The sequence below is a fragment of the Pelodiscus sinensis genome, chromosome 11 (assembly GCF_049634645.1).
Source record: "Pelodiscus sinensis isolate JC-2024 chromosome 11, ASM4963464v1, whole genome shotgun sequence".
In the NCBI taxonomy this organism is placed as follows: Eukaryota; Metazoa; Chordata; order Testudines; family Trionychidae; genus Pelodiscus; species Pelodiscus sinensis.
The window spans coordinates 42,475,921-42,498,585 of record NC_134721.1 but is presented as its reverse complement, the minus strand read 5'-3'; the positions used below and the strand labels follow the sequence as shown (position 1 = coordinate 42,498,585).

Sequence of the window (22,665 nt, the reverse complement as noted above, 5' to 3'; positions counted from 1 at the left end):
AAAAGTTAATAAATTGAATGATACTGTTTAGATATCAGCATTAGATATTTGGGTACCTTATTCATAAAAATGTTACATTAAGAGTACCTTGGGGAAAGCAAATAGAGTAGTGAGTGTTGAATTTAGGATAGGTTGTCCCTCAGTAAATAGTCTCCCAGGACAGTATTTTAGTTACTTTTCCGACATCGTTTCTCCAAGGCGCTCCAGCTCCTCTCTCCTAGTACTGCTAATGTCCAGTAATGTGTTTTAAATAGATGGATGAGCAACATGTATCTTTAAAAACAATGAATAGTCCTGCAGCACTTTAGAGATTAACAAAACATGTAGATACTGTCATGAGCTTTCGTGAGCACAACCCACTTCTTCAGATGAATGGAGTTAAAGGGGTCCAGGATCTAAATAAACAGCAAAGAAAGAGAAGGGATGGGGAAGGAAAAGAAAGGAGGGGAAAAAATGGGAAAAGAATAGTCAATTTGATTAGTTGTTTTTAAAGTTTTTTCAATTACAGACTAACACGGCTACTTCTCTGAAACTTTTCAACATGCATCTGATGCTGCTTCCATTTAGAGCAGGGCGAGTTTATGCTGGAGAAGTGTCATGAAGCTGCTCCTCACTGACCTGTGTAAAGTTCAGTTCCCACTGCCTCTATCTTCCAAATTCCTTCCCACAGACAGCCCCTGAAACTACAGGGTTAGATATGAGGCCTGCCAGTTTAAAGTTATGCTCCAGTTTAGAGAGTTTTGCTAGAAATAGTAATAACTAAGTACATAGTTTCTGATTTCAACACACCCACTGTAAAAATGGTTCCAGCACCCTGACCAGACAGAGCAAGCTACCAATTGTTATGACCACCACTGGCAGGGATGTGAGGAAGTTGCACTTGGTAAAAGGGTAAGGATGGGGACAAATGCCTTCTTGGTGGATTTCCCCTGAGGAGACTTGAGCAAAGCTATAATTCTATATTACCAAGCCCGATGGCAGGATTGCGAAGCGAAACAATACTACAGGTTGAACAAGAGCTAAATTCTCCCCTCCCCCTTAATTCTGAGGGACCGCATGAGAAAATCTTTCCTGGCTGAGAGCGCATGGGGCTACAAATCCCAGCTTCCCACTGTTTAACCTCAATCTCCCTGCAGCAGCAACAGCTCATGAGTGACAAATGAACTGGCCAACCCGGAGCCAGAGCCCTGTTCTCTCCCCGCCAATCCCCTGCAAAAAGGCGATCAAAGCAGGAGATCAGAGAAAGGGGAGGCGGGGTGGGCAGCTCCTAGCATCATGGAAAATACAATGGCAAGCCACGCAATGACAGCAGACGCAGATCCTCTAGCTCCAGCACAAGCAAGCTGAGTTCCATCACCAAAGGCAGCTCTTCAATTCTGGCTCCACAAAGCCAAGATTTATCCATCTGCTAAAGTCACTCTCTGCAGTCCTTTGGAAGCAGTTTTCTCTTTGAGAGTGCAATTTGCTTCCATCCCCCAGCACACACGTACATCACCCATCCTTCGGCATTTATGCTCTTGTACCAGACGTGGTGGGGACAAGGAGATTAGACAGACAGACAGCAGCTCTCCCCGGACAAGGCCAGCAGCTACTGTGTCTGTGTGGGCTGTGGGTACTCCTCCTGCCTGGATACTGGCTCCAGGAGCTTGGCCTGGCCAACTCTCCCAGTCTGAGACGGACGACTGGAACCAGAAGGGGACTTGACTCTTCACCTGGGAGGAATTGAGTAAGTGCTGATGTCACAGTTTTGTTCAGGCAGTTTGGGGGAGGAGGCATGCAGTAGCTTGTTACATTGAAAGTAGCTGGAAGGGGGATGAATTCAGAGAAGGCCACTGGGGTTTAAAGCTGGTGTGGGAAGCAGCAGCATCTGCCCTGACTGGAAACACTGAATGCATATTGCTGTGTGAATGTGGATCACCCACCACAGAAATGCAGCTACTTCTGGGGTGGAATTGGCAGCCATCCTGTACCGGCAATACTATACAAATATTTGTAGAAGAGAAAGTGAGGAATAACTCCAGTTGAACAATACAGGGGGTGTGAGCTATTTTATGTAGGGAGAATAGAAGGGATAAAGTTGGAATTTGGCCAGGATAGTGAGGTTAATATAGGCAGGAATGAGCTACCTCCCACCCATCCCCTTCATTCCAGTATGTCATATCCCTCTCAAGACTCAAACCAAGAGTGAATTTTAAAGCCTCCTCGGTCAGGAGAAGGGGAGTTCTTCAGGGAAAGGAGGCAGGGGGTGCACTGGTGTCTTGATTTTATTGAGATTTGATTAATTCTATTCTCTCTGCTTCACCTGAAGCATCAGAATCTTTCTTTCTGGTTAAAAATCCTTTTATTGGGGACCCTTCTGTAGTCAAAGGATAGAGACAAAAACCAATCATATGGGCTGTGTCTAGACTACATAGCTCCATCGACGGAGCCATGTAGATTCGGGTTGTAGGCAAAGGGAAATGAAGCGGCGATTTAAATAATCGCCGCTTCATTTAAATTTACATGGCTCAGCGTGCTAGTCTGGACGCTCCCCTGCCGACATCAAAGCCCTTTGTCGGCAGCCCCGTTATTCCTCGTGGGATGAGGTTTACCGGGGCTGCCGACAAAGGGCTTTGATGTCGGCAGGGAAGCGTCCAGACTAGCGCGCTGAGCCGACAAACAGCTGATTAGCTGTTTGTCGGCTCAGCGAGGCAGCCATGTAAATTTAAATGAAGCGGCGATTATTTAAATCGCCGCTTCATTTCCCTTTGCCCAATAAACAAATCTACATGGCTCTGTCGACGGAGTCCAACTGAAGTCCAACTGAGGTAACTCTGTGGGTGCAAGATGCTTCCTGTGTCTGAAAGTGAGGCTTAGGAGGACCCAAGAGATTTAGGTAGAAGAGGGTAGAGTGGACGGTGACCCTTTGACATAGGTGTGACTGTCCCTCCACACCCATTGCCAGCCAGGCAGCGCTGTGCAGATGCTCTCTGCCTCAATTTCCTCTTCTGGAGTGTATCCCCTCAGCCTTCCCCACACAGGGTGGGCTTGGTGATGTGACTTAGCCCTGTCACTGACCAAAACCTAACCCAGGTAACAACAGTCCATATGAACAAAAGGTTCTTCTGCCCCCCCCTCCCATAGGCCTTTCTCCAGCCTGCCCCTCTGGGCTTTTTTAAATCTCTCTGCAATGGAACCCTGCCTTCCTAGCTCCTTCCAGCCCCTACTTCAGGACCTTCCACAGGCACCCACTTTCCTCCCTATGGGTGCATGTGCACTGCACCTTTACCAAACTGCATAGCTCATTTTGAGGTAATTTCGAAATAAAGCGCTGTTCCGAAACATCCCTTAACCATCGTGGAACGAGGTTTACAAGGATGTTGGAAGAGCAAGGCTGTTATATTTTGAAATAATGGGTGCACTCAAAAGACACGGAATAGCTATTTCGGGATACTCCTGGTATCCCAAAAGAGCTCCGCAGTGTAGATGTAGCCTATGGGTCCTCTTCCAAAGGGCATTCTCTCCCTTTATGATGCCAAGATGTTCATCACCTGACCCAAACTAATCCTCCCTCCTTCAGGTGGCTAATTATAGCATGATCCCATTGCCTGTGAGACAACCTCTCCTACAGCAGGTTTGAGACTCTGCAGTAACGGCTAATCCTGATGGTATTGCAATGTTAGTGACATCTTTTCTCCAGGAGGAACATCTGGCCAGGCTCTGCACAAGAGAGTCGCTTAAGGCCCCCAAGTGGTTCAGGCTCGGAAGGATTGGCTCATGGGAAAAGTCTAAAGGGATGATAATTGCCCAGGACGATAAAGCCCTGAAAACTTCTCTGCTCAGATCTCATCACCCGACTATGTCAGGCAGCTCTACAGAATTCAGTTTTCTCCTAGTCCTTGAAATGGGATGCCAGCTGCCCAAACCCCACCCTGAAAAGGCTGCAAAAGTTAGATAATCAAGCGGTCTGGGAGATGCTGGGGAGCTAGGTACCACCATCTAAGGGAGATCCTGATATACCTCAGGACAGGACTGAGCTAATAGTAACCCCCGGGCAGTCCCTCCCCTGCTTGCTGCCTCCCATGCAGTGGAAGTTCCTGAGAGCAGAGGCTGAACGAGCAGGCAATATTGCAGTCCTGGAGCAGGGGAATGGGAGGAAGGGTAGGATGGAGGCCTGCTTAGTTGATGGCCCCTCTCACTCTTTGCAGAAAGATGGTAACTAGACTGACAAGGGGCATGCGGGAATCAGGCCATGCTGAAGAGGACGACATAGGAGGCTGGATAGCCAGGGTGGAAACCAAAAGGTTTTACTCTGAAAAACCACTTCCCATGAGGCTGCCATGACCAAATACCACTTGTTAAAGATGGTGATTGATATTGAATATACTTCTCTTGGGTGATTATTATTCTGGCTGGAACTATGAACATCCACGCGACATCCCCAAGCCCTTTAGTAAATATCACCACCTTGCCCTACAGGCGGGGGACTAAGCACAGAGATAATAGCACCAAAGTCATCAAACCTGCATAGCCACTGACTCTGGGGTGCCCCTTGGCTCAAGACACCCTGGGGGAAAACTAATGGTGTGTGGTTAGCACCCTGGAGCCAGAGTGCCAGTGTGGAATGTGATGAGTTCTGTGCTAACAGTGCTGCCCTGAGCTCAGGGAGGTTTTTTTATAGACAGAGGAAGGGGGTTAAGGTACCAAAAGGCTTGTCCTTACATTGCAAGTTATTAGATGATCCCGAAAGCGGCGCCACTGGCTCCAGTTAAAAGATAGGTGGCAGGGGTTGACTCATTGCTGCAGCGCCTCCTGCTGCTAGCACTGGGAATTAGTTCTTGTCAGCAGGGCTCCTCCTGGCTGGTGTCTCACCTCTCTCTCCGCTCTGACCACATTCAGACTCTGGACCGCGTCACTCCCGGACCATGGTGCCCTCTTCAGGACACTGCCCTCCAGCAGTGCCCCCTACAGTGGTCTCTCCCCCTTCCAGGGGTTAGCTGCAGTTCTTCATCTAGCACCTGCCACTGTGGCCAACAGCAGCCTCAGTGTATCCCCTCACCATAGCAGCAAGGCACAGCCCTTCCAGGCCGCACATCAGTGGTGGCCAGACACAGTGCAAGGGGGGGACCCAGGTCTGCCCACTATCTGGGTCACAACTCAGGGACCCTCTGACAGCAGCCTTGTTCTTCCACCCTCTACTCCCCTTTACTGCCTGGGCCACTTCCCCTGAGACCCTTTGCACCCTCCTGGCCCTTGTAGCAAGGTCACATCCTGGCAGGGATCACGCTGGAGCCGCGCTCTCTAACCCCCCCGAGCCTGCCCAGCGCTGCTCTCCCAACGGTGCTTCTCTGGGAACCAGGTCCTGCACCTTCCCTGGTCAGGGCCTGACTGCCTGCTCGCTGCTGGGCAGCTGCCTTTATACAAGGCTTCCCCAGCAAGCTGGACTCTGGTTGGCTTCTTAAAAGCCTCTTCCTGATTGGCTTGGGCTCTGCACAGGTTCCCGCTTGCTTGCTTTAATCCCTTCTGGCCAGTGTGGGGCAGTCTCCCCATCACGACAGGAAACAGAGTAGGTTATTTACGTGGTCCATTTTCAGAATGGAAAGATGTAGTGGTGTCCACCAAGGGGCTTGTGCTGTTCAACACACGATCTGCAAACATGGGCAAACAGTGAGGGGGCAACATTTGCAGATGATACAAAATTAAGATTGAAGTCTGCTTTGGCCTTAACTAAGAGTTACAAAGGGAACTCCCAAAACTGGATGACTTGACAACAAAATGACAGATGAAAGTCAATGTTAAATGCAAAGTAATGCACATGGCAAAATATAATCCCAAATCTATATACAAAATGATGGTGCCTAAATTAGCTGTTACCCATCAAGAAAGAGATCTTGGAGTAACTTGCAATACTCCAGAAGCCCTATGTTTCCAGAGTACTGCAGATTTATAAGAATCTTTCTCACTGTGCCTGTTTCATTCGGAACTCATTCTCCCATTTGAGAAGACTTAAAAATCATCTCCAGTCGTCAATGGGATAGACGCAACTGAATAGTGTAGCTGTCCTTACTGTGCATCAAAACAATAGCAGGGTACTAGGTGTAAATACGGTTGCTGACAGCTTCATCTAGAAAGCTACAGTAAGACAAATCTTTAAATTGGGACATTAGTGGAGACATCTTGTAACTGACTGCAGTGGTTTTAATAGACTGTAATGTCATTGTGTGATTCATAACAATTTAATAATTAAAATACCATCCAAGCCACGTCAGACACCCTTTTAGCTGAAACCACGTCAGTCTTTCATATTCTAGTTATTGAATGCATTTAACATTGAATTTCACCTGCCATTTTGTTGCCAAGTCACTCAGTTTTGTGAGATCCTCTTGCAACTCTTAGTTAAGGCCAAAGCAAACTTCAATCTTCAATCTGTGAACTGGATCAAACAGGAGGTAGTAAGTTTTGTGGAAAAGAACATTCATCAGTCAGGCAGGCTGGGTAAGAGCCCACAAGAGAGCACAGGCGAAACAGCAATGGGAGAACATAAAACTGATTTAGCACCAGTCTGAAAAGGTACAAGGTGAAAAGGGTTAGTCATGGACTTAGACTAAAATTTCCAAACATGGCAATTGATTTTGGATGCCTCAGGTTTTGGGAGCTGAGTCTGAGAATCTCATGATCTGATTTTGACATGCCCAGACCCCACTAACGTCAACTGACATTGAAAATGCGCAGCATTTCTGAAAAGTCAGCCAGTTTCCATCTCAGGTTGAGCACCCAAAAGTATTCTCTGAACCCTACCCCTCCAAATTTATATCAAATCTACCTCCTACTCAGAATCAGATGCCATTTCAGAGAACGTTGGTCATGTATCTCTAGGACTGTATCCTTGTGCGTCCGTGACTCACAAAGCGTCTACTTGTCTCTCTCAAACACAGGGAGAAGTCACAGAATCCCCTCAAAGAAGGGCCCAAAAGGAAGATGTTGCACAACCGTGCTCATAGGAGAGTCCTTGACATGAGGGGAGATCCTATGGCTTTGTAGCAGAAGTCGAGGAGACCTGAGTGGGTGGAGACACAAGTCAGGAGGAGAGGACGTAAGGCTCTTGTCCAGGATGAGTTACAGCACACCCTCTGGACGTGATTTGTACCTCAGCACCAGTACCACCTCCGAGCCAGACCCAGGGTCAGCCATGGACAGGACTGTACCAGAAACGGCTACTATTAGCCCTGGTACCACCAGCTTTAACAGCACCAAAATGCCAGATGTGGTCAGCAGCACGCCTGGCCTGGGCACAATGCTGCTCTCCTTTGGAATTATTACTGTGATTGGGTTGGCTGTAGCTATGGTAAGAGACCCAATCTACTAACCACCCTAAATACTTCTCTCTCTCTCTCATGAAGGGGGGGGGGGGTGTGATTTCTCAACACCAGTTGTAATCCCAGTAATTTGACTGAACCAAGAAAGAGTCATCACATTGGAGAACCGTACAAAAGTTTTGGGCACCAAAAGTCTCTGAGATCCAAAACTTGTATAGCTCTGAAAGAAGTTAGTCTGGGAGTAGAGTGGAGGCTTCCAGCAGGAATCCAATTCTCAGCACAAGGATCACGGCTGCTGGGGTCCCCCAGGACTTGATTCCAGGCCAGGGGCTCAGAAATTCTTTCCAGGTGTGGTCTCAGCATTTGTAAAGTAGTTTTAAAGAAATTACAAGAAAATGGGGCAGGTTCTACTCTGAGTTGTAAACCTAGGGTAACTTCTCTGTTCCGTGCTATGTAGGTTTTTATACCACACTCATCACAGTGGCATCTAAACAGTAGTGCTTTAAGCCACATGACTATTTCCATCTGTTGTTCATGCTCTCATCTGCTCCCCAGAGAACGATGCCTGTGCAGTGCATGGTCTTGGTCTGTTTGGTGTCTGTTTTTCAGGACCAGTGTGTCTGTTGCTACGTGTTTATGTTAGGAGAGGCAGGGTCAGAGAATTGTGATTTGCACTTGGAGCAAAAAGTACAGAGGCTTGTGATGGCTTTTTTTTCCTGGGAAGTTCATGCCACAGTCTCATCCCCTGCAGAAAGTTCTGTCTCCCTTGACTACGGTGGAGTTAAGGCAAGGGTGGGCACAATACAGCTCGTGGGCTGAATATGGCCTGCCAACCCACTGGATCCAGCCCATGGGCCTTCTTTCCAGGACCCTCAGGCACGGAGAAGCCAGCCACTTCAGAGCAGCCCTACACCACTTTAAGTGGCTGGCTGCTCCCTGTGGTTCTCTGCTCCAGATGCTGAGGGGTGGAGGAGGCTTGGCGTGCTGCCCTGGCCTGTTGAGATATTTTGCTGGGCGTGGGGGCAGCACACAAAGCCTCCACCTCTCTCTGGCACTCAGAGCAAAGAGCCACAAGGAACACCCAGCCATTTTGAGCAACTTGAGACTGTGGCAGGCAGTGAGCCTGCTTCAGGGTCCTGCAGGGCTGCTACTGGCAACCACCAAAGTAAGCACCTCCCAGCCAGAGCCTGCCTCTGACACTCCAGTCCCTCCCTCCCCACAACTCCCCACCCCTGGTCACCACCCCCTCCTGCCCCAGATCACCATCCAAACTCTGTGTAACCCTCCCCCCCACCGTCCTACTCCTCTAGTCCACAACTCCTTTCCAGACCTTGCTCTCTCTCCTACACCCTTCCCCCAGGCCAGAATCCTCTCCTACACCCATACCCCTTTCCCCTGCCCCAGGTCACAACTCCCTTCTTCATCAGAACTCCTTCTCAGGCCCCACATCCTCTCCTGCACCCCAGTTCCCTTCCCCAAGCTCCCTTCAGCCTCCATAAAGCCTTGATTGAAAAGTGCAGCCCTTGACCACTTGCCAAATCTTGGAATGGCCCCTCCATCAAAAATCATTACCCACCCTGAGAAAGGGGGATGCAAGTTGGCTCTTGCATCTCTGCTATAGGTAGTGGCTTTCTAAACCTTCTCACCTGAATGGGTGTGTTGCTGACAAAGAGAGCAATGCAGAGGGCTAGGGTCCTTCTCCTGTAAAATAGGGGAGTTTACCTTCCAGCAGAAGATGGGTGGTAGCAACAAGAATCAGTTCCTTAGTTGAGGGTCAGCTTCCCTTACAAACTATCCCTTACAAACTATCACAAGTTAATTTGTGGAACTTGCTGCTGCAGAATGCAGAATGTTCCTGCTGACTTTGGGTAAAGTTTTCAGAAGTGCCTAAGTGCTCTCAACCTTTGCAGATTACCATACCCCTTTCAGGAGTCTGATTTGTCTTCTGTACCCTCCATTTTACCTCACTTAAAAGCTATTTGCTTACAAACTCAGTCATAAACATACAAAAGTGCCACAGCATGCTAGTACTGAAAAATTACTGATTTTCCCACATTGGCCATGTAATTATTAAAATAAATCAATTAGAATATAAATATTGTACTTACATTTCAGTTTATAGAACAATATAAATAAACATGTCAGGGTGTGAAATGTTTGCATGCACTGATTTCATTAGTGCTTTTTATGTAGTCTGTTGGCTTTTTATGTAGCCTGTTTGTAGTCAACATTTAGATGAGTTGATGTACACCTGGAAGACTTGTGCATGCCCCTGGTTGAGAGCCTCTGACCTAGACCACCTTTTCTTCAAATCCTCCAGTGATGGGCATTCCACAGCTTGAACTTAATGACAGTTACAGTGAGAAAGTTTCTCCTAATACTGTATCTCGCTGATCTCTCTTTTGCTGCAGATTAAGCCCATTGCTTCTTGTCCCATCTTCAGTTAACATGGAGAACAATTGTTCACCATCCTCTTTACAACAATCCTTGACATACTGAAGACTTACCAGGCCTTCGAACCCAAGCCCAGTTTTCTTTTTTCAAGACTAAACATGCCCATTTGAGGATTTTTCTAAACTTTTCCTCCTAGGTCAGGTTTTCTAAACCTTTCATTATTTTTGGTGCTCACCTCTGGACTCCCTCCAATTTATCCACATCTTTTCTTAAATGTGGCACCAGAACAGGCCACAATAGTCCAGCCTCACCAATGCTTACTAGAGCAAGACAGTTACTTCCCATGCTTTATATAAAACACTTCTGTTAATACACCTACTATGTCTGACTAGGGAGGTGAGCTAGTAGTCCGCTGGAGTATCGACTACTTGCTCCCCCCCTTGCTGCTTCTATGAGAGGCAGCAAGTGTGGGGGATGAGAAACAGGAGCCAGTGCTAGGGGGAGCCGGCTTAAAAGCCGGTTCTCCCCAACACTGTCTCCATGGTGCCAACTGTGCCCTCCCCACAATGCCTCTATCACAGGCAGCAGGGAGGCAAGAGGAGAGGCTGCTCTAGCATCAGCCCCTGTTCATGACAGCCCTGGGCTGGCTGCTGCAAACGGGCTGCTGGACTCAGTGCGAGCCAGGACCAAGCTGTCCTGGCTCGTGCTGGTCCGGGATGCTGCACCCGGTGGCTCGTACTACATTTAAAATGCAGAGCTCCTGGAGCTACCCCTGCTGCAGCTCTGTAGAGCAGTCTTTTTCGACTAGATGTCTAGTTGATATAAATTGTATTGACTACACCATTAGCTAGATAACCACAATTTAACATCCTGACTTCTGACTGCAACTGTTCCTCATTGTTGACTCATTCCATTGGTGGACCGCTATAGCCCTCAGATTCTTTTCAGCAGTGCTGACGCCTCGTCAGCCATTCCCCATTTTGTAGGCAGGCATTTGATTTTTTTCTTCCTAAGTGAAAGTACTTTGCACTTGCCTTTGTTGAAGTTCATCTTGCTCAATTCAGACCAGTCCTCTGATTTGCCCAGGTTGTGTTGAATTCACATTCTATCCTCCAGAGTGCTTGCAGCCCATCTCAGCTTGGTTTCACCAGCAGAGGGTAGTCATGAGTCCAGGTCATTAGTGAAAATGCACCCTCCCAGGTTGGCAGCAAGCCATAACTACCCCGCATATGATACTTCAACTTGTTACAAACCCACCTGATAGTATTTTCATTTAGCCCACATTTTCCTAGTCTGCTTATGAGAACATCACCTGGGACAGTGTCCAAAGCCCTGTAAAACTGAGATATAGTGTGTCTTCTATTTCACCCAGAAGGCAGTTAGGTTGACTGGGCAGTTTGCTCTTGACAAATCCACAATGGCTATCCCGTATAACCCTATTAATCTCTAGATGCTCACAAACTGATTGTTTAGTAATTTGTTCCTGTATCTTTCCAGGTACCAAAGTTAGGGAGGCCAGTCTATAATTCCCCAGGGCCTCTTTGTTCCCCTTTTTAAAGCTAGGCACTGTCTCCTGCTCCGCTCCTCCCTGGACTCTTTTAATGCTGTTTTTTTCCCTCTCCTCCAGGTTCTCTATATCAGGAAGAGGAAGAGGTAAGTACAGTCTGCTTTCAGGGAGTCTCGGTGCTTCAAAGCTAAGGCAAAGCCAGGAAATCTCTTGCAGACAGGGGAATATATTCAGTTGGGAATACAGAGTTCCCTCTCCTTCTCCCCCCATTGCATGTTCCTTTCAAAGCCCATTCCCAAGTAGTCCCGGTGACATTTGGGAAGCTAAAAGTCCTGTGAACGTGGCAGAGGTTTCCTACACAACACCTAAGCCATCTCACACATGGGGGCTTCAAGAGAGGGGAAGGATCTGGGTTTGTACAAAGCTGTTATCCATTTCACAGGCATGTCCGGGGAGGTGTGGAGCCTGACATTTCAGCTAGTCCAGGCAGGGCTCCTCTGCTCCAGCAGCCATATGCAATTAGGTTTGCTTGGCAAAGCTACCTGAACCAGACCCCAGTTCTCCAAAGTTTGGGAAGGGCTGCAGGCCCCTGCATGTTTATGGCAGCGCTACTGGACTCCACCATTTCCATGGCAATTTCCCCTGGTTTGGTTTGCAAAATGCTCAGTTTCTTAGCTTGAAATGTAGGGGTCTTCCCCTCCCTCCCCAGTTCAGCTTGGCTACTGGAAATCAGGAGGAGGAAGGCAGAGAGGGAAAATTGCTCTTTGATCGCCTGCTCTTTCTAAACGGGCACAGATATAGGTGGATCTCTGTGCCACGGATGATGCCTCACTTACTGACTGCTGTGGGCAATGCCGGGCTATGCAGCCTGCAGGGTACATTCCTATGAGTCAGAAAACTTACAAGCTGGTGCCCAAAGTAGAGATTTGAATGAAAAAGAAGCAGCTAGTGACAGCGCTGACACGTGTGGCCTGTAGACATACTGATAGGTTAGTGGGCAGAACCCAGGCAGAGGCAGGCAAGGGTCATGCAGAGAGAACTTGCCAGCTGAGCCTCAGACAGAAGGAATCTTTGTGGTGACCCTGCCCAGAACAGCTCAGGAATTCCTTCCTCCCCACCAAACAACACCCTCCCCAGGCGCCTGGGCTCTGACTGGGACACACAAGTATGCCTGTGTAGTGGAGTCGCTCCCATCTCTGCTTTGTCTAGGGTTGGCCTCTGCCACTTGAACTGAAGATGTAATTTTGGCAGCAGTAGTAGGTTTTTATCCCAAAAGCCTGGGTTTGGTTCTGAGTTCAGTCTCTGCCAATAACCTGGGATGGGAGGGAAGGTGGGATTGGTACCTACAATCTAAAAGGTGATGTACAATGCACGGAGGGGGGGGGGGGGAGCAGCCTGTTAAATACTCCCCCTGCCAGATAAAGCTCAGGATGAGCTTCTGAAGTCAGTTTAAATCCCCAGATGGGCCGCTTGGGTAACTGAGCCCTGCACATTCGGTACAGGCCTTGTCCACTCTGTTAGACAAAGCAGCCTAGTTAGCTGGTAGCAGCAGTAGGATCTAATCCTTGCCCGGGTGGGGACATGAGACTTTGTGAGTTACAGCCAAACCCTCTCTCGGCAACAGCCAGAGGCACCCCAGAATACAAAACACACCCGTACACACAGGCCTTCCGCTCCAATTGAGGCATGCTTCAGCAGCTGCCCGGCAACAGAGTGGGGAGGGAAGACTCCCTGTGTTGCTGTCCCTCTCTCCTCAGCCACAGGTTCTGAGCCTGCCCTTTGCTCTTCTTTCCACTGGCAGGCTGGAGAAGCTGCGGCACCAGCTCATGCCCATGTACAACTTCGACCCCGCGGAAGAACAGGACGAGTTGGAACAGGAGCTGCTGGAGCATGGGAGAGATGCAGCATCTTCTCAGGCCACCCAGAGCAAGGTAGTCACTGCTTCCCATAGTCACACAGCCCTTCTGTCTGCCCAGCCCACACGGTGATGTGAAGGCCTCTCCCTCCGGAGCCTGGCAAATGTACTGGAGTTCGTATTGCTTCTTGTTGGGCTGCTTGCGGAGTGAGCTCCAGGGACTTCCCTAGCCACAGAGCAGTGTGGAGGGTAGTGGGGAAGAGGGGCGTGGAGATGGCGTGAGGGGAAAATACCAAATTTGGTCAGCACTTCATGGGAGCCTGGTCTCTAACATTGTGGGTTCTCCCCTGGGCTGCCAACCTCACTCAGTCAGCATCTTCTCTGGACCCCCTCTCGGCGGGGTTCTGTGGGTTGTCCATCCAGCCAAACCAGAGAGAGTCCAAACCCCCTCTGGGGTAGCACAATCAACATAAAAGTCCAAACAAATCCTCAAACTAACAGCCCTTCAGTTCCCTGGCTTCCATGTGTTTGGGGGGATTGCAGGCGGCAGAGGGCTACGTGTTTAAAATGTTAATTGTTTTGAACAGCAGAGGGACGGCGTATAAAAGTAAGGGATTCTGACTAAATGTTACAAGAAGAAATACAGGATGGAGGGAGAGATGCATAATGAAGAGCTCATTCAGGTAATAAAAGGGAGGAAAAACAGTGGCCATGCCACACGGCAATCCCAGCAGTAGGGAATGCATCACCTGCACAGAATAGACAGTACCAGGACCCCTCAGAGCCCAGTGGGGCCTGCTACCTAAAGCTGCCTCGGATGAAAAACAGCAGCATTTGCAATAGTAAGTGAGAACATCCAGATGGCACCCACCATTCAGCATATGGCAGGTTTCATAGGTTCGGAGAGCTGCAACAGTGTGGAAGTGACTGCCTTGTCCATACACGTATTGATAAAGAGAGGAGTCATTCAAAGGGTGCATGGAGAGAAAGTGTTGCGTGTTGCTATACTACGTCGAATGATCCGGATTGTCCGTTGGTGTAAATTGGCTTGTCTCCACTGACTTCAGTAGCTGGCCCAATATATATTTGGCTCACAGATTTATTAACCCCCGAGTTTTATAATCAGCCCTAGTGATGAATGTAGGTTAGATGCTGTGGAGTGTATGGACAGACTTCTGGTTTTTGCCTGTATCCCTGCCAATCCCTGCTTTGTCTTATCCCTCACTGCTTCATTGCAGATCCTCCTGACGAGCCAGGGAACCCTCCAGAGGCCCAGCCGACTTGTGTTCACAGATGTGGCTAACGCTATCAATGCATGAATGACACCTGGCGCTGCTTTGGATGACACGGAGATCGGGACGGACAGAGCCAGCCAGTTACATACCATGAGCCTGGATGACGAGTCTGCCGGCCTCCCCATCAGTTTGTGCTGCACCTGGTGTTGGGCATTAACACACTTCAGGAAGCAAATGCTTGGTCATGGCTGCAGCCACTTTTGGGGCCTCCATCTCTCTCCACCAACGGGCCCTGAGCTGCCATGCTCAGAGCTCAGGAGCGATCCTGGTTAGTGCCGTTTTACCAAGCTGTGCCGGGCTGAAGATGCAGCTTCAGGACAGTTTGTATCAGTCAGACCGCAAGCCCCTACTGAGTCATTGGATGGTGGTGGGGTGAGAGCACTTGTGAAGGGCCTTTCCCGTGGTAACAGCTCATGATTGGAGTCCTGCAGTGTAATCTGATGGTTTTCACGGAGCTTTGGCAGGTCCCTGGGTGTGAGTTGAGCCCCCTTGATCTGGGAGGCCGCTGTGCCTGCTCCGCAGCAGTGCCCCAGAGCACATGATGCTTATCCATCTTGCTTCTTGTGCTGGCCAGGTTATTCATAACACGCTCGTGGGCGAACACTCAGAGGTTGCTTGTGGGCTTCCCCTGGGTTTCTGCAGCACGGGTGTTTCGCTCGTTTTAAAAGGTGAACCAAAGAGCTTTGGGTAAACAAACATTTGAATTAAATCTAGAGAGAGGAAATGGTGGGATGTCCCAAATCAGAGGGACAAGCCACTCAGCTCCTAGACCCGGGCTCACTCGTCTCCTTCTGTGGGACTCCCGCTGGCTTAGCTAGCAGAGGCAGCGATTGGTGAGCAGACACCACAGCGGTGGAGTTGGTCTGACAACAGCTGGGCGCTGATGTAGTCCCATCCACTCCTGTGCGTTGGCTGATGGAAGCTGGTCCTTGCAGAGCAAAGTTTTATGAGGAACGAGGAGTAACAGCCTGAGGAAAGGGGGTGCGTGTGCATGGGTGTGAGAGAGAAAATTACAAATAAATACATTTCAGTACAAAAGTCTGATCCTTACCTATTTACCTGCCAAGACCTGCATTCTGGGTTCTTTGCTTCTCCTGCTGAAACAGGTGACTCCTTCTAGAGCAGTGCACGGAGGATTAAAACATGTCCTGCTTTATGTCCTTGTCATGGCAGCCAGGGATGCAGGAGACATGCAAAATCTTGAACTTGGGTCTTGGGAGGTAAATCCTTTTGGTTTGCCTCACTCCAGGCTGCACCTCTCGCTCAACTATATTGTTATCTAATACAGGGCGTGAGGCGTGCTGAAGAGGAAACCCCTGGGCAAGAGAGGTGTTTTGGGGCCTTCCAGATCCCCCCTCTGTCCTCCGGCTTGGTACCAACATGGAGCTGGCATTGTAACGAGCAGAGCCTTTGGACAGTCACCTTGTGGACATGCCCTGCAGGGAGAACATCTAAAGCAAGTAGCAGAACCTAAACAATGAGAGTAGGAAAGTGTAAAACAGACTGTTAGTTTCCTTTCACCCATGTGCCCCACACAGCCAGGTCATAAGGCAACTACCCTTTCCTGCCTCATTCTCCAAGTTGGGAAGTGAAGCTGGAAACTGGGGAACAGAGCCAGATGAGAGCGCTGCATGTGCATCATATTCTAACCTCAGGGACTCCGTCCACCCCCTGGGCAAGAATCATAGTTGAAATATTCCTGCCAGCAGCAGATTGCAATGCCGGGTGATGGGACTGTACCTCTATTAGTCTATACAGATAGATCCACAAGATCCCACTGACAAGTTTATATCCTGATGTATGTGTAATGCCAAGAGGTGGACTCAAACATGAGCCCTTTGGAGCTTCAGGCAGGAGCCTCTATAGCTTGAGCTAAAAGCTAGGTGCTTCTCAGTTAAAGCTATAGAGCAAACTCATTATTTTCTCACTGCAAGTGGGCAGTGCACCACGCCCAGCAGGTGGGTGAGTTACGTATGCAGCATACATCGGGATATAAAGCACTGATGAGACACTGATTATCTATTGGGTTTTCTTCAGCACATACATTTGTCAAGCAGAACTGCCTCCTGCCCTTGAGCTGCAGTGCAGGCAGAACCAACTGCATAACTCTCAAATAAACACTCTGTAAGTCAGCAGCCAGAGTCTGACAGCGTCCCTATATTTAGCCAGGGGGCATTCTGCCAAGAAGCAGGTTACTGCCTGGCAGAGGGTCCGACCGTTTGGGTCTTCAGTAAGCAGAACTATGTAAGTCCAGACTCGCTGGCCAGTGTAGCCTCCCTTAATAATTTTCCTACAGATTTTCCCCTTTCCTGCATCTGGGCCCAATACTGCATCTCCTTCCCTGGCTCACCAGAGGAGTCACTGACACTACTCATCCATGCAGGCCTGAGCCTTTCTTGGCTTTTATTTTTGTAAACTTTCCCTCCCAGTGGAGGCTCCTAGGAAGTGGTTTGACCCTGGAGTCTGTGCAGTACGGCTGGGCCCTTACTGCACAGCCAAAAGTTGCAACTGGAATCCACAGAAAGGCAGCCCCGCACCTCAGCTCCAGGCTGCCGTGGGTGTTGGCACGCCAAAGGGATTGCTCACAACAGGCTGAGGTGCATGGCAAGAAGCCAGATCCTCAGCTGGTATAAGACAGCCTAGCTCCACTTCGCTGGACTTTCTCATTGGCCCAGATCCATCAATGTATTTAGGTGCCTACCTCAATGAGAATTAGGTGCTAATATCTTTGAGGTTCTGGGCCCTTCGGCATTGGTGCAGCCACACAGATTTTATACCAGCTGAGAATCTGAACTAGGGATGTAAAATCCCGATTAATGAGTTAACTGGCTAAACGTTAGGTTAGCCAGTTAACTGACTAGTGGGGGCTGCCACCAGCTCTCACCCCCCATGCTGGGGCTGATTCTGCGGCTCCCAGCCCCTGCACAGGGCTGAAGCTGGCTATGCCAGCCACCAGCCACGTGGGGCTAGCTGCTTGGCCCAGCTGCTAGTTGTGTGGGACTGGAGCAATCCTCTGCCCGTGGCAGGCCACAGAGTCGGGGGCTGCTCCCTGGGGAACCAGTTAACCATAACCCTGTACCGGCTGATGCTTACTGGGTAGCAAGCTAACCAGTTACCCATTCACATCCGTAATGTGAACCAAGCCTATTCTGCTTCAGGAGAGCAGGTATCTGGTTTCATTGGCTCAGAGATGGCTGCTAGCCACTGAGCACTCAGATTTCTCCCATTGATTTCAGCTGTTGTTGCACAGCCCACAGGGGCCTGGGAGACCGTAGGGCTTCGGAACGGTTTTCACACTAAACGCTGCTGGCTTTTACTTGGGGGGAGGAACATTTTTCAAGACTCCTTCGCGCTAAAGTGACTGTTGATTCGCTCTACACAAAATTCCTGTCACGAGGGATATTTCCTCAAACCATGTTGCTTTGCAACATGCCGTGAGCCCGTTGTTGCACTTCTCGGGCCGTTGCTGACCCATGCACTTGCCGTGCATCTGGAACCAACGCTGCACCTTGTCACGTATTAGGGCTAAGACTGATGTTACATAATGAATGGGCAGAATTCCTCTCTTGGGCTATGTCTACACACGCAGCTACTTGCACGAGAAATATGCAAATGAAGCTAAGCATGGAATATTGCCGAGCCTCATTTGCATACCTAATAAGCCGCCATTTTTGCAGAAGAGGCTCTTGCGCCAGAAGGAGCTGTCTACACTGCCCCTTCTTGCGCAACAAAAACCCTCTTGCGCAATGCTGCTACGCTGATTATTTTCAGGAATAATGGCATTGCGCAAGAGGGTTTTTCCTGCGCCAGAAGGGGCAGTGTAGACAGCTCCTTCTGGCGCAAGAGTCTCTTCTGCAAAAACGGCAGCTCATTAGGTATGCAAATGAGGCTCAGCGATATTCCATGCTTAGCCTCATTTGCATATTTCTCGCGCAAGAAGCCGTGAGTGTAGACATAGCCCTGGACTCCAACAGTTCTCTTATATGTGAGCTCTGCCCTGTTCTGATGACCCTTGAATCAATGTACTACAGGTAACAAGACTAAAAGAAGATTAACACTATTGGCTGGGCTTGTCCTCACCTTTCTTTTAGAGTAATAGCACCTCCTCATAGGGTGTGGACATATAGTTTAGTAGATGCGTTAAGATGTAATTTAACTCGAATGTTGAGCATTCACACATAATTAAAAAATTTACATTAAATCTGGCATGATTTAGTATTTTTTCTTTCATTTTTCAGGAAAAATGGCTGACCACATATACCTAATGTATGCTGAGTCTGTGTGTTCCAAGCCTTGCACTGGACACTGAACACTTGAGTAGGAACACTCCCCCTCCATGAAAAAAACCAGCAGACTGGGATAGACAAAATCCACAAGATCGGACTTGCGGAGTTTCTGCTGTATACATCTGTTGGGGGGAGAGTAAACAGTGGGGTGATAACATCCCAGTACTGCAGATCACAAGGATGCATGATCAAGGTGTGTAGGAGCCAGGCTTTCTGTGGTTGAAGCTGTGTCCTCTGTCAGCCCAGTTTCTCACTGACATCCTTACTGATACCACTAAAGTGCAAAAAAGTAGTGGGGGCTACCACTTGAAGAAATGCTGAGGGTCCCTTGCTGATATATCTACTGGGGTTGCAGAGACCATAGGAACTGTAGAAAATTGATAAGGGAAGTAAAGGACTAAGAGACCTCTCCAACCAGCAGTGCTAAGGACAATTATCATTAACAATGTAGACAAGGCAAAAGTGATCAATACATATTTCTGTTCTGTATTTGGGGCAAAAAATGTCAGTGTCAGGATTTCATGTGACCAATAGGGCGAATGCAATCCTTGCATGGATAAACAGGTGTGTCACGGGATACACTCCCTGCTAGTGGCATCTCCTCCTGGCTGTCCTAGGGATTAGCTCTGGCCAGACATTGTGCCCTCCTCCCATGGTGTCTCTCCTGTCATTCTCTCACCATCTGCCCTGCTTCATGATTTGGCCCTGCAGCCCCATCCTCACAGGGAAGCATGCTGCATGTATCCACTAGCACTGCCTCTGCAGCTCCCATTGGCCAGAAACCAGCCAATGAGAGGCTGTGAGGATGATGCTGAGGGCAGGGACAACATGCAGAGGCCCCTCTCTTCCAAAGGAGCCTGCCACACAGAGATACAGGCTGTGGGGCTGCAGCAACCAGGGAGCCTGCATGAGAGTCCCCCTGGGTCATGGTGGGATGGATCCAATGTTTGGTGGGCTGGATTCAATCCATGGTCCATATTTTGCCCACCCCGGACCTGATGATCATAATGGTCCTTTCTGACCTTTGAGTCTGTGAAGGCTGCATTCTGCAGTGGCTCCCTGTGCCCTTCCACTATATTTGCAGCCCTTCCTGCCCCAGGCAGTCCAAACCCTGTGGTGCTGTAGCTGACAAGCCCTCTTTGAGCTGCAAACAGGGCTCAGGAGGGAGCGTGCTGCAGTTATGGGTCCCCTTTCTGCTCTACCTCCTAGTGCCACTCCAGTCACTCCAGGTTTAAGTCCTCTGACCTGTGCAGAAACGCTGGGCCACCCTGTGCAGAAAGGGAAGATGGTCAGAGAGGCATAAAACCAAGCAGGGTTGCTGAATGTGCAGGGAAAACTGACTCTAAGGGGAAAATCCCCATATGATTGGCTCTTCACTTTATTTCCCTACCTCTGGGGGAATGACAGTCAATCAGAGCTGCTGCACATGCGGAGGGACCAGCTTGTCAACTACACAAGAAACAAGCATTGCTCCTGCCTTGAACCCTGCAGCCCTGGGCAAACCAGCCGGGCAGGGCAGGGCCAAGAAGGGCAGCAATTGCCTCCTTCCACCACTCTCCTGGCAGAAGGGGAAGAAGCGGCCTTTCCCTCCCATTGCTTCAGTGGCTGTCCCCACCACCACATCTATGCGGGCAGCTGGTGAAGAGTCCTCCAGGGCCACTAGCTCAATTACCAATCCTGTAAAGGGGTGAGTCACACACAAGGATGATTAGGCCGAGGGACAGTATGTGGGAGCAGGATTGATGGAGAGATAGGATTTACTGGGGACACATGCTTGGTTGGGGAGTTCTATGGGGATGAAGACATAATCAGCAGGCTGCGGGATTAACTGGTGAGCCTGTGTGTGTGAGAGAGCAGAATTAGTTGTACAAAGAGCTACAGAATTGATTTTATTGTGGGCTGGGTGCGTTATGCAATACATTATGGGGAGCCTGCATGTGATCAGGGAAAGCAGAATGAACTTAGATGAAACCAATTCAAATGTATTCCAGTCTGTGCACATTTAATTTTACTGTCTTTTTATTACTAGATGCTGGCAAATAAGGATTTAGGAGTCTAACTTTAGGCACCCAAGTTTGAAAATGTGGCTTAAGTGACTTGCCTGTTTGTTTTGACGCTGCCTTCCCTGGAGTTCATTATGCATCATTTTGGGACTGATTTCATTATCTTTATTCAAGGTGAAGGAAGAAATGCTCAGGTGTCTGTGGTTTGTAAATGCCATGCACTCTCACTAGGTTCATCAAAGAGAAAGCATAAAGAGCAAGAAAATTGAATCCAAAAGTGGTACATGACTTATGCCTTTATTTAAAAAAAAAAAAAACTAATCCCAAATTTTTATATTTATTTATGGGCAAAAGCCAGAACCATTTCTCTGATCCTGCCAAACTTTAGAGCACAGATAAAATGGGATGTGCATCCAAATCTCCATTTTTAGTCTACAAAATCATAGCCCGGTTGATGATTTTGCAAAATGAACCTGTCTTTCTTGCTAGTTATTTTTATTTGATGGGAAAACTTGATACATTTGATTTGACAGCATTGCAAAGATTACAAATTCATGTTTCGATCCAGGGTTTTGGTTTAGGCCCATTGTTTGGCATAGACTGAAAAGTCAAACATGTGAGGAATAAAAAGCATTCTATTTTTTCCCTAAGAAGTAAGAAAGCTACAGAGTGAAAACCTGACCCCACTGAAGGCAACAGCAATTTTGCCATTAACTTCATCTGGGCCAGGTTTTCACCCCTAGTCTTTACAGGAAGATAGACTCTACTTTTTGTTTCATTCACAGCACCAGACTCCTAAAAGGAGCAGACATACAAATTATCTCTGAACAGCATAGAATTCTGCTTGTTGTTCCCATGAGAGCCATGCTTTTATGGCAACTTTTCTGTTGCAGTTGCTGAGTGAGACAGCAAGAGGTAGTGAAGACTGACCCGTTTTACAAGTAAGAGGACATTGATAAGGGCTCCAGGACAGCTGGCCTCCCTCACCTGTACCTCTCTTTTCCCTGTCCTTGTGTATGCACACCAAGTGAGAAAGATCTAGAAAATGTACTGAGAAATGCCTGAATATCACTCATAGTAATTAACCAGACTGAAAATTATACGAGTGTTTACCCCGAGTGCATTTTAGGAAGAGAGAAAGTCTCAGTCTGGCATTTTGCCTGCCACACTCATGGCTGAGAAATACTAGTTAAATCCACTCCTAGCATCTGGCAGACAGAGGACTCCCTCAGTCTGTTAATTCACTCTGAGCCAAGCATTTAAAATGGATTTCTGTGTTCGTCAGCATGGCCTCTGAATTGTGAGATGAGCCATGAGTGTATCATCCTGATAATGAAGCCCCGCTCCAGTCCATGGACTCAGAAGGACAGGAAATGGATGCTCTAATGGAATGTACCATAGAATAGGAATCTTACCCATTATGTCACTGTGGCCAGGTTTGGGACAGTTAACAGCAGAAAGTAGTGAAGTTATCTAAAAAAAAATGAAGGAAAATGCAGCAAGAAACATGCTCACCCTTCCCCTCCAAGGCCACATCACCGCACTCATGAAGGGGAATGGTGGAAACCACCAATGTTATTTTGCTTCAGAGGGGGAGCCGAGTTAGTCTGTAACTGGAAAAACTTAAAAAAACAATGAATAGTCTAGTAGCACCTTAAAGACTAACAAATCATGTAGATGGTATGATGAGCTTCAATGGGTACGACCCGCTTCTTCAAATGTCCAGTCATCTGAAGAAGTGGCTTTTGCCCACGAAAGCTCATGATACCATCTACATGTTTTGTTAGTCTTTAACGTGCTACTATTTGTTGTTTTTTAAGTTTTTCAATGTTATTTTGTCCAGCTGGGGAAGAGGGACTATTTCAGCAACAATAGTGACAAGAATTGTGCCTACGTGCAAACTGGGGAAATGGTCCATGAAATAACCCCTGGACTTCTTCAGGGATTATCAACAGGGGAGGAAGATATGCCCCAACAGTCCAGCTTTTTCAAGCCTGACAGCTGAAGCAAGGCTAGCTGACTAGATGAAG

At 48.4% G+C, this 22,665-nt stretch overlaps 1 protein-coding gene across 4 annotated transcripts; it reads left to right on the top strand.

Annotated features, from left to right (window-relative positions):
• The first annotated feature begins 1,235 nt into the window (after positions 1 to 1,235).
• On the top strand, positions 1,236 to 20,794 carry C11H3orf18 (chromosome 11 C3orf18 homolog). Of its 4 annotated transcripts, XR_001368598.3 has the most exons (7): positions 1,236 to 1,726; positions 6,915 to 7,324; positions 11,317 to 11,342; positions 12,998 to 13,127; positions 14,290 to 14,614; positions 18,585 to 18,825; positions 20,662 to 20,794. XR_001368598.3 is itself a non-coding variant. In XM_006127625.4 (5 exons), the coding sequence occupies exons 2-5, from the start codon at positions 7,091 to 7,093 to the stop codon at positions 14,368 to 14,370; spliced, it is 471 nt and encodes a 156-aa protein (XP_006127687.1). In that variant the 5' UTR covers positions 1,236 to 1,726; positions 6,915 to 7,090; the 3' UTR covers positions 14,371 to 15,342. The 4 variants fall into 4 exon arrangements, 1 of the variants encoding a protein (XP_006127687.1); XR_012906539.1 differs by lacking the exons at positions 18,585 to 18,825; positions 20,662 to 20,794 and adding an exon at positions 15,635 to 17,955; XR_003090213.2 differs by lacking the exons at positions 18,585 to 18,825; positions 20,662 to 20,794 and having other exon boundaries at positions 12,998 to 13,734; positions 14,290 to 15,342.
• The last annotated feature ends 1,871 nt before the right edge of the window (positions 20,795 to 22,665 follow it).